This window comes from Choristoneura fumiferana, chromosome 30 (assembly GCF_025370935.1).
Source record: "Choristoneura fumiferana chromosome 30, NRCan_CFum_1, whole genome shotgun sequence".
Classification (NCBI taxonomy): Eukaryota; Metazoa; Arthropoda; class Insecta; order Lepidoptera; family Tortricidae; genus Choristoneura; species Choristoneura fumiferana.
This window is the reverse complement of record NC_133501.1, coordinates 2937999-2949682: the sequence shown is the minus strand read 5'-3', so window position 1 is coordinate 2949682 and position 11684 is coordinate 2937999. Positions and strand designations below refer to the sequence as shown.

General features: G+C 39.4%; 2 protein-coding genes and 1 long non-coding RNA gene across 4 annotated transcripts in view; all 3 read left to right on the top strand.

Annotated features, from left to right (window-relative positions):
* The window catches only part of Orp8 (Oxysterol-binding protein-related protein 8), a 144307-nt gene that overhangs the window by 62621 nt on the left and 70002 nt on the right, over positions 1–11684 (top strand). The gene's annotated exons all lie outside the window — the stretch shown is intronic.
* Positions 1473–10247, top strand: LOC141444412 (farnesol dehydrogenase-like; the record flags this gene model as incomplete). The annotated part of the gene is made up of 6 exons (XM_074109964.1): positions 1473–1570; positions 2176–2335; positions 2928–3093; positions 3329–3470; positions 7573–7702; positions 10236–10247. Coding segments are annotated over exons 2-6 (582 nt in total), but the record flags the coding sequence as incomplete, so codon positions are not given.
* LOC141444561 (uncharacterized) lies at positions 10253–11332 on the top strand. The gene is made up of 2 exons (XR_012453183.1): positions 10253–10366; positions 11050–11332. It is a non-coding gene; the product is annotated as an uncharacterized lncRNA (long non-coding RNA).

Genomic DNA, 11684 nt, shown 5'->3' with positions numbered 1-11684 from the left:
TAGAAAATGGTGTGCATTTGCAATAAAACACTTAGAAAAACCCTTGAACAGAAAAGTTGCACTTTGCTCCCTCTCGTCAGGGTGGAAAAGTTACTTTTCTGAAGGAGAGGTGTGAAAAAAATATTTTCATGGTTTTTTGTAGTCGGTTAAATTTTTTGTTATGTGCAGTTAACTTCATTAAAGATTGAGCTGGGAAAATAGGAAAATAAATATAATGGGTCTCAATTATTTTCGTTGCATTGTTTCCGACCACTCTGTCACGAAATTATTAATGTCTTCTTAGGCACAGTCGAGTTCATAAACTTGTGAGCAAAATTTTAATTAAAAATATCTGAACACGACTCTATTGTTAACGGCGTAGAAGCGTGTTCAGATATTTTTGATCAAATTTTTGCTCACAAGTTTATGAGCTCGACTGTACTACGAGTATTTAACTAACTAGAGAAAAAAAACCGACTAAAAGCGTGTCGGACACGTCCTAAATAGTGTTCCGTAGCCATTACAAAAAAGTAAGTAATATTTTTCTAAGGATTTCGTATTTTGTATGGAATATTCCAAGTTTAGGTATATTTTATTTTTGACGACCAGATGGCCTAGTGGTTAGAGAACCTGACTACGAAGCTTGAGGTCCCGGGTTCGATTCCCGTGTCGGGGCAGATATTTGTATGAAAAATACGAATGTTTGTTCTCGGGTCTTGGGTGTTTAATATGTATTTAAGTATGTATCTATCTATACATATAATTATATTTATCCTTTGCTTAGTACCCATAACACAAGCTTTGCTAAGTTTACCTACTTTGGGACTAGGTCAATTGGTGTGAATTGTCCCGTGATATTTATTATTATTATTTATTATTTATACCTTAGGTTGCTATTTACTCTTAAACTGATAATAATTCTCAAGAAAACTTAACCTTGTAAGTTTGATATACCATCCTGAATTTTTTATAATTTTTCTACCCACCGGTTTAGATTTTAGAGGGGGGGGGACGCTCGATTTTAACGAAAATTTGCACTTTAAAGTTGAATATTTTGCAAACAGATCTCTGAATCGAAAAATCGTATCCGTAGACCTATCCAACGATACCCTGCGATACCCCACACTACAAGGTTGGACGAGAAAAAAAAATCACCCCCACTTTAGGTACGTCTATGGGAGGTACTCTAAAAAACATTTTTATTGTACCATTTTGTCGGCATAGTTTACATACCTATATATTCGTGCAAAATTACAGCTTTCTAGCATTGATAGCCCCTGAGCAAAGCCGCGGACGGACGAACAGACAGACAGATATGGCGAAACTATAAGGGTTCCGTTTTTGCCATTTTGGCTACGGAATCCTAAAAATGTCATAGTTCCATATAAGAAACTCTACTCTGTCACATGTTTTGAGGGACATAAATGATTACGAAAAGAATTTGACCCATTTATTCCTTTTTGGTTTGGTAGGCACAATGCCATCACGCCTCAAGGTTTGCAGCGCCCGCTGTCGAAGGCCAGTTACCAGCGCGAGCGCACCCGACCGGTTGTTTTGTGCACATTCATCGTCAGCACAGCTCTGTATTCAAGTAAAGTGTTTATTTATTTACAGTACCTATTTAAGACGTTATTGTTTGTTTATTTAGTTTCATACTTTGGTTTACTGTCTTATAGTTATAATAATTAAGCTCAGTTTAGTAGTGGCAAAATGTATGAAACTCTAAATAAAATTAGGTTTAATTACTTAGGGATTGTTTCACCATCCATTGATTAGTGTTAACCGACGATTAAATGTGATGCCGTCTCCGTCTATTCGAACAAAACAAATAGAGACGGCATCACACCATGCATGTGAATTGGCGTACGCATACAGTGTTCCAAAATGTTTAGCCTAAACCTAAAATAAATTATAAACAATTACTTTGCTCACACGCGACTTTACGATATACGTCTAGCCATTAAATGTGTGTTCATGCAGTTCCTCCACCTCCACATTAATTATTTTTAGAGCACGCTTGTCTAGGTCACAATAGAGCTCGCGTAAGTTGCGTAAATACGCGGGTAAGAAAACTAATTGTTTATTAAATAGTTTATTCATAAGTATGCCAAAGTAACGCCTGTCTCAATAAATAATACACGTAGTCGCGGACAGCAGTTTACAAGTGCTTAACGGCGATTGTTTTTTTCTGTTAAGTAATTAAGTTTAGAAAGTGAATGGGCAAATGGAGCGTTGGGCCGGCAAGACTGCAGTGGTGACGGGCGCGAGCGCCGGTATCGGCGCGGCGGCGTGCGTGCGCCTCGCCGCCGCGGGGCTGCGCGTGGCGGGGCTGGCAAGGCGCCCACAGCTGGTCGAGGTGCGTCTACACACACACACACACACATTAGCAAGACTGCAGTGGTGAATATATCCGGTGCACACAAACTAATAAAAAAAATGGAAAAGCGCCTGGTCGACACTACTGGAGACCAAAGGGCTGGCAGCTACTCTTTCAGCGAATTGCCACTGTTATTCAACGAGGGAATTCTGACTAGGCAGCGCCACTGCCTACAAAGATATTTTTATTTAAAGCGAAGTTTCTTCTTACAAAAACACAATGATTTCTTTGGTTTGGAACACGATTCAGATTGTTCGACTATACGGATAATCAGAGGCTACTAAAACTTTTTTTTTATCAAATAGCTGGCAACCGAGCACGTGGGTCACCTGATGGTAAGCGATCACCACCTCTCATGGACACCTGCAGCATTATTAGGACTGCGGGTGCGTTGCCAACCTAAAGAGGAGGGGGGGGAGTAAAAGAGGGGAGGGGAGTTGGGCCTCCGGATCTCCCACTCACCGTATGAAACACAGTAGCAAAACTGTCGAGCCGGCCCATTCGTACTTCCAAACATAATCGTTGTTATGATTTTGATCATTTGCTTATCAACTTTCATTTGTTTCAATAGAAACTACAGGCTCAAGTCAAAGGCACAGGCAGCATAGTCGCGCGTGCGTGCGACGTGTCGCAGCCCGATGAAGTCGCGGCTGCGTTCGCGTGGGTGGACGCCCAGCTCGGCGGCGTTGACATCCTGGTGAACAACGCCGGCGTCTTCTACCAAGGGACTATTACCGGTGAAGTAGTATAATTGCGTCAAGACGCTCAGTGCGGCTTGCGAACTTCACAATACACACAGTTTCCTCACGATGCTTTACCTCACCGTAAACTCGGTTAGTACGTACGTAGAAGGACGTTACAATTTCACTCATAACTTTTTTCTCCGCGGAAGATATGTTCCCCCTAGATAACTTTTGGCTTTCTGGGTGGAACAAATGGTACGTACACTGAAACAACCCATTTTGGTTTTAGATGTAGGTCCCCAGCAGACAAAGGAGGAGGATTTGCTAAAGACCATCGACATCAACGTAAAAGGTGTGGTGATGTGCACGCGCCACGCCGTGGCTTCCATGCGCCGGCGCCGCGTCGACGGCCATATCGTCAACATAAACAGGTTAGGGCAGGCGTTTTCAACCTTTTGGTTTTAACGGCACACTTTTCGTTCATCAAAGTTTCACGGCACACCAGTAAAAAAAATAGCCAAGTTCGAGTCGGACTGGCGCGTAGAGGATTCCACCCGCCAGGCCATTCCTTCCGCTCAGTTACCATAACAACCTGACAACGCGAATCACACACGTCACGTGTCAGTTGTTTTCCTACTATTTTCTCATTAAAATGGCTATTCATGATTTTAATAAAACATACACTTCACACCTGGAAGTATGCGCGGCACACTGTGTTGTGCCGCGCGCGGCACACCGGTTGAAAACCTCTGGGTTAGGGTCTAAGTGGCAAGTGGTCTAAAAAGTACCCTGTAGTCAGTCTCCGTTCATCGGTAATTCTATTACCCACAGTCGACGGAGATTCACTTTGCGGAGCTCCTATTACATGTGGCTGAGACACTTCTCGCAACTCTAACCTAATCTGTTTTTTGTTTTGACCAGTTGCTTTTTAGACCACTTGCTACTTAGACCAGCGCTTTTTTAACGAACCCCCATGGGACATGTCTCCAGAGGCCCTTGCACGCATCACAGGCAAAGCCTTCTTGACACCCTGCGCTCTCTGGATGGAAATGGATATCATCATCATCATCATCATCTCAGCCTGTATACGTACCAGCACAGGCGCAGCCTGCCCAGTGCGGATTGGGAACTTCACACACGCCATTTAATTCTTTCTCCGGTGTGTGCAGGTTTCTACGATGTTTTCCTTCACCGTTAAGCTCATAGTAAATTTCAAATGTTATTTAACTCAAGAGGTATCGTGAGCCCGGGTTTGAACTCATGCATGATCCTCTGCCTGAGAAAGCCATAGGTCAAACCGGTAGGCCACGGCTTCATGAAAAAGGTGGGAGTTCATCCACAATATCGCCGGAGCTGTACTGTCAAAATTAAGTTTACGGAATATAGCGACATGGTTCGGTTGGGCAGAGCATCTTGCCAGGGCTTAAAGGTAAAGAGGAAACGAAGAACATGACAATAATAAAAGCCATACCAAGCAAAATTAAGTCAGCGTTTATTTGCAAATTGGGCAGTCTCCTAAGCTGGGTAAAAAATATGTTAAGGGGCTGTTTCACCACGCACTGATTAATTTTATTTGACGGATAATTTGTGATGCCGTCACCGTCTATTCAAACAAAACAAACAGAGACGGAATCACATTTATCCGTCCAATAAATTTAATCAATGGGTGGTGAAACAGGGAGTTAGTATTCTATGTAGTCCGTCAGTTAATTATCAAAAAATATTGAACACGTATTTTTTCTTTCGTAAATCAAACATAAAATCACAAAGATGCTTTTTATTTTTATATGCGGAATTTCAACTGGTCGTGTCTTCATCATTTTTTGTTTAATACAAAAGAAAATAAAAAGAAAGAAAGAACCAGTTTATGGCGAAGTATACCGTAAATATTATTTATTCGTAGCCGTAAATACATTGAGGGAATTGTACAAAAAGGTTACCGATGCTGAACTTTGTACCAGTAAAGCTCCCTCAGATAACGTTTTATGGTACCTCCCCTATACCTCCCCTATACCCTATACCTATTTCGGTGTGTACCATGATACCATCCTCAAAAATAAAAGCTAAGGTTAGTTCACAATGCCTCCGCTAGGTGTTCTGGTACCATTTAAATTATCTTTTGCTTCCCGATTCTGATCTCTTGCTACATCCTAATCTAATAACTAAACTAAAAAAATAACAAAGCTCAGCTCCATGCTCAGATTCATAAGTTCAACGACTTCTGCTGGGAAAAATGCGTGGGCAAACCCGGTGCTAAAAGGAAATAAAAAAATATTCATAGCTAGGTAAGTATAGAAAGAAAAAAGACATTTATTCACTAATACGGAAGACATACAATTACAATAAAATTTACGCAATTTCACCCAAATAAGCCAAAAAAAACCATGAAAACGCACATGAAAAAACACAATTTTGTGTGTCCCCGCAAAAGCGAAACGGTCGGTGACAGCATTATGCTGTGGCGTTAAACGCCACCAGCGCTGATTTTCCGCCAGAACCGTCCAACTAAACATCTAAGGCGTATTACCTACTTATAAAGTTAATGATTATATCATGGACATGGATATTTGGAAATAATTCCGATCCGCATTAGCGATCCCTTCAAATAGCGGACCTACTGTGTTAAAAATAAAGTTGTGTTAAAGACTTGTGATGTATACATACATATCATTTAATAATATATAATATTGTAAATCTGTTTAAAAAAATATACCTAGTTGAGTTTCTTGCCGGATTCTTCTTAACAGAGGTTTTTCCGAATCGGTGGTAGCTTTTTTTTGACATTCATAAGTGCTTGTTATGGCCTAAATTGAACAAAGATATTTTGACTTTAACTTGACCTTGTAACCTATAACAAGTTTGCGACAATTTTAAAGTAACAAACGTAATAGGTAGTTGGTAACTAACCTAACCAACCAAAAGTTGGAATACCCCCGACTTTGTCACTTCAAAGTTTAATACCTCAAAAACCGCTGAACTGATTTTCATAAAACATAACCATTGCTAGAAACCCTGCTTTGAAATAAAAAAAACGCATTCAAATCGGTCTACCCGTTTAAGAGCTACGGTGCCACAGACAGACACATACACCGACACACATAGCGGTTTAAAATTACCTTTGCGTCGGGGGTTAAAAATTAGAAGTTAATTGCAGTAACCGTCAATTATAGCAATTGATTGACCTTAATGGCAGGCCATTTAGTGACTTACGGCTTCGGAATGCAGGATATTCAATCATTTGTCCAAACGAGCATTATTAGTCAAATTATCTCCAAATTGCTGAATGCAAACTAAATGGAAACGTTCGACGCGGAATATCGAATTATCGATAGACGTGGGAAGGCCCCAAGTTATTTTCAACCGTTCCTTTTTGTTCAACTATGGATGGATGTTTTAGGGTTCCGTAGCCAAAATGGCAAAAACGGAACCCTTATAGTTTCGACATGTCTGTTTGTCAGTCTGTCTGTCCGTCCGCGGAAAAATTTGAAAAAATTCAGGATGGTAGTAAATATATCAAACATAGAAGGAAAACTATAACGGTTAAGAGTAAATGGTACATTAGTAGTTTAAGAGTAAATAGCAGCCTAAGGTATAAAATATACCTAAACTTGGAATATTCCGTATATACAAAATAAGAAATCCTTAGAAAAATATTACTTAATTTTTTCATAATGGCCAGTTTTAGATTGATGATTGGCTGTAAAATCGGTTTTCTACGAGCCTTATCGTACTGGCGATTTGTGGAGAGTTGAAAGGGAAAGAGCCCGCAACGCTTTCGTCGTGAGCGCGCAACGGTATCCCAATCAGCCTAATTATTATTGTACGAGAGTGTACAATAATGGTGTTCTTGGTGCTTTAAACACAGTTATAAGTCCCCGCCATGTCGTTGGGCGCTTACGACAAAAGTGTTGCTTCGCTTTCAACTCGCTCACAAATCGTCAGTGTGATTGATAAGACTCTATATAACTAAGATGAAACGGCTCTTTTATCTCGTCTCCTTGGTCACTTACCCCTTGTTATGTATTTTTTATCACACTTGCTCGTAAACAGTGTCGTAACATGCAGGCTACCTTGGTTGCAACCCCCCAAATAAAACCCTCGACCTTAATGTGCTTGTCATGAAACCCGTGGTCGGTAAATGAGTCATTGCGCGTACAAATTTTCTTGTCATGAAGACCAAGGTCGGTAAATGAGTCAATGCCCGTATTGAAACTGCTGCGCCATGCGCGCGCTGCTGCAGGACCACATGCACACGCACGCTGCGGCGCATGCTGCGGGAGGTGGAGGGGGAGAGCGGCGCTACCAAGAGCGCAGCCTAAGGTATCGCTAATATTTGGAAGAATTATATTTTTTCTTTAACAAATATTAAATTGTACTCGCAAATGTGATGAAAAACATTGTATGTCGCACGGGCGGTACTAGAATTACGAACATTGACTCATTAAAGCCCTCAGTCTCCGACTTCGGGCTTCTAATAGACTCCCGTTCGTAATTCCTTATTTACCACCCTTAAGACACAATGTACTATTTCAGCATTGCAGGGCACTACATCCCGTTTGAACCGACGTTCAACGTGTACCCGGGCACTAAGCACGCCGTCACCGGCATATCCGCATCACTTGACAATGAGTTGGCTGACTTCGGCAGCAAAATTAAAGTTACGGTAAGTTAAGTTATCAGCCGTACGTTGGACGTCCATTGTTGGTCGCTTCTAACCTAAGCAACGGAGGTCTATGGGGGGCCTATGTGCAACAGTGGTATAAGATTAGTGCGTATAAAAATAAGTCAGAGTTTTTTAGATTTTTAGGTTCCCGTACCCAAAGGTGCCAACGGTACCCTATTACTGAGACTTCGCTGTCAGTCTGTGTGTCTGTCTTATATTGATATTATAATAACGGCAACAGGTAGACGCTTGAAGTATTCACAGAATATTTAGTTGTTTATACTAAATCCTCTTCTTTTGAGAAAACCATAACTCATGTCAGTCCGTGTAGCAACCGTTGTGTTGATTTAATAAATAATGTTTATGCTGTCACCACGAGTCCACGAGTCTCTATTCTAATTTATAAATTAGTTTTATCAGTTTATATGTATAGTGTCGGAGCAGATATTTGTATGAAAAATACGAATGTTTGTTCTCGGGTCTTGGTGTTTAATATTTATTTAAGTATGTACCTATCTATCTGTATAATTATATTTATCCGTTGCTTAGTACCCATAACACAAGCTTTGCTAGGCTTACTTTGGGACTAGGTCAATTGGTGTGAATTGTCCCGTGATATTTATTTATTATTATTTCGTTATTATTTATTTATATACTTTCGTATAATCAATTTAAAAATAAATAATTAAATTAACAAGGAGCGGAATTCTCATAGCAAAAATCAAATGTCACGAGGGATTGACCATTGCGTTTTATCGACTATTCCAGTTATTGATTTTCGCATGTTGCTGATTTTAACATTATTCAGTAACATTAACCCTCTTGATAAGCCACTAGCATTACTTTATTAAAATAAATTACGTCACGTCACATTTGACATTTGATGTTGCTTGAGTTTTCATAATTATTATTTTATTAGGTTCCCGTGTTAACCAAAATGGTTAATCGTAAAAGAAAAACGATTAACAAATGGATAAAGTAATAAACTTCTCTTATTAGTTTAAATGGTGACAATGTGGAGAAAGTAATGACAATTCTTTTTTACTACAGACAAGATGAAAAAAATATAATAAATTAGTACAGATATAGATTTCGATTCTGTTATTTTGAATGAAGGTTAGTCTATCGTCAGTTACACTGGTCTTGACCCCCGCTCTGGATCGTTTCTGGTGCAAAGGTTGTCTATTGCGGTTCAGCGCGGCAAGGCGGCGAGTGTATTGGCACCTTTGCACCAGGTATGACGCGGGCGGTTTATTTGACTAATTATGATTGTATATGTTTTAATTTTAATATCTTGACATTGTTATTTCTTTGTTGTCTATATTTTCCTTTGGTTACACTGTTTAACATTTCAGTTTCTGTTTTATGTTTAAATTGTAACAAACACACGTCTATTTTTTTTTGGTAGCCTATAGTGTCACTCTGCAGGACAAAGGCCTCCCCCATTACAGTTATAATTTCATTACCTAAAACATATCGTGCTAAATGACAATTGAACATCAACAGTCGATAAAACACAATGGTCAATCCCTCTTGACATTTGATTTTTGCTATAAAATTCCGCTCCTTGTAAATTAAAATAAAATAAATATTAAAGAGGGCTCCCATACAACAAGTTTGATTTTTGACGTTTTTAGGGTTCCGCAGCCAAAATGGCTAAAACGGAACCCTTATAGTTTGCCATGTCTGTCTGTCTGTCCGTCCGCGACTTTGCTCAGGGACTATCAATGCTAAAAAGCTGTAATTTTGCATATAATATTTTTTTAGACGTAAAGTGGGGTGATTTTTTTTCTCATCCAATCCTATAGTGTGGGTGTCGTTGGATATTTTTAAACCCATTTGGTTTCTAAAACGATTTTCGATTCAGTGATTTGTTTGCGAAATATTCAACTTTAAAGTGCAAATTTTCATTAAAATCGAGCGCCCCCCCCTCAAAATCTAAACCGGTGGGTGGAAAAATTTGAAAAAGTTCAGGAGGTATAAAGTACCTACATACAACTTCGGAAAACTATACGGCTAAGTTGCAAAACTAGTTTAGAGTTAAATAGTATTAAGTCAGAATATACCTACCTACAATATAAATTTCCGTAAAATTAGAAAATATAGTATGGAAAATATTAGTATTTTTCGTAAGAAAATGAGCCCTATAGTATAAAATATACGATAAATCCTCCTAACAAGGAATATACCGTATTAATTATTCGGTATAATATGAGAACTTAAATAATGCTTCCTATTTCGTAATGCCGGTCGTGTCCGACACCCTTGGCCGGTTTTTACTGCTGTTATTGGAAAAAAACATTGTTTCAACAATAACATAAAGCCACAGTGTACCTCATAAAAATAACACATTTAACACTCTCATACATGGCTCAATACAGTAAAAATGTTGAGTACCACTTTGCCGAACATGGTGACTTAGCTGAATATTCGCCGAATACAAATATTCGGTAAATCTGCCGAATATGCCGAATACCGAATATAAAACGAATATTCGGCAATCCCTAATTAAAACTGTTTTGTTATTTTCCAGAGCATATCCCTGGCTGGTTGACACCGAGCTGGTGGCGCCAGGAGCGCCGCGGCCGCTGCCGGTGCCGGCGCTGACTCCTGAAGACGTGGCTGATGCCGTGCTGTATGCTGTCTCGACACGCCCACGTCAATGTGAGCAAAAACCAAAATCAAATCACAACATTTATTCTGCAAGTACCCACACACACACACACCCACATACACAACATTTATTCTGTAAGTATAGTAGTTGCTATCTCATATTGGGTAATTTTTCATAATGCCCGGGCATTACGAAAAATGACCATTTATCACTTGGTCCACAGCATAATAAACGGGTAAAATCTTGCAAGTTAAATTTGACCCAATTCCAGTAGTTAAATTGACTTGAAATTTGGCATAATTATATGGATATAGTGACAAAAACAATAATTTGTCTAACCTACCTACCTAGAGACATCCTGGTAGTCCAGTAAGTACCTACCGACGTCTCCGCAGAACGAAACTCCGCAACAAGTAATGGCATCAACTTGAAATTTGGTACGAAATGTAGGTACTTTGGATGACAATGCAAGTACAGTCAACAAATCGAATTAAAAAAACTTTTTATGACACTTTTTATACCTACTTGGCAAAAAGTCATTCAAAAGCAAGACTATAAAAAAATATCACAAAATCACAAACACGGAACTAAAATAGAAGGAACAGAAATGTTAGCGCGCGCATTCTCTTCTTACTTAATCGATGCCACTTTTCGTGTCTTCGGCTGTCACAGCGTCGGTAGTTTTTGTGGGTGTTTTAGGCACTTAAGCAGAAAGGAACACTTTTTGTTTCAGATCAACGAATTGACCATAACGCCTGTCGGAGGGAAAAGGCTCTAAGTTGCCGGCGGATGTTGTCTGCTCTGATTTTATGATCACAGTAAATACTATTGACCATAGCGTTTTCTTTGATGAAATTAATATGGAAACATGCGTGAGAAACACGCTGCAGCGGACTAGATGTTGAATAAAATATTAACCTAAATCAAACTACAAACGAAATAAACATTTGCGCTAATAGCCTCTAGTTTTAAAACATTAAAATTAGCGCAAAAAAAATAAAGATTGCAAACAGATTTTTGATTTCTTTTCCTTAGTCTTAGACGATGATTTTAAGCTATGCACTAGAGCAAAAATAGTTTTTTTTATGCTAGGGTGGAAAAATTACTGTTTGGTGCGAGTACTTATACTGAACCCCGAGCAAGCGAGAGACTATTGGATTGAACCACGAGTGAAGCGAGGGGTTCAAAACATGAATCATGAGCGAAGCCGAGGTTTCAAGCACGAGATGCGAAACAACTTTACAGCCGAGCACATCATTTTACAGCTCACTACAGCGAGAACAGTAGTGCATGAAAGAAAATCGATTGAACACTCTTATAAATTAGTTTAAAATTATTCATGCATGGTTATTATGCGCGCTTGCACCC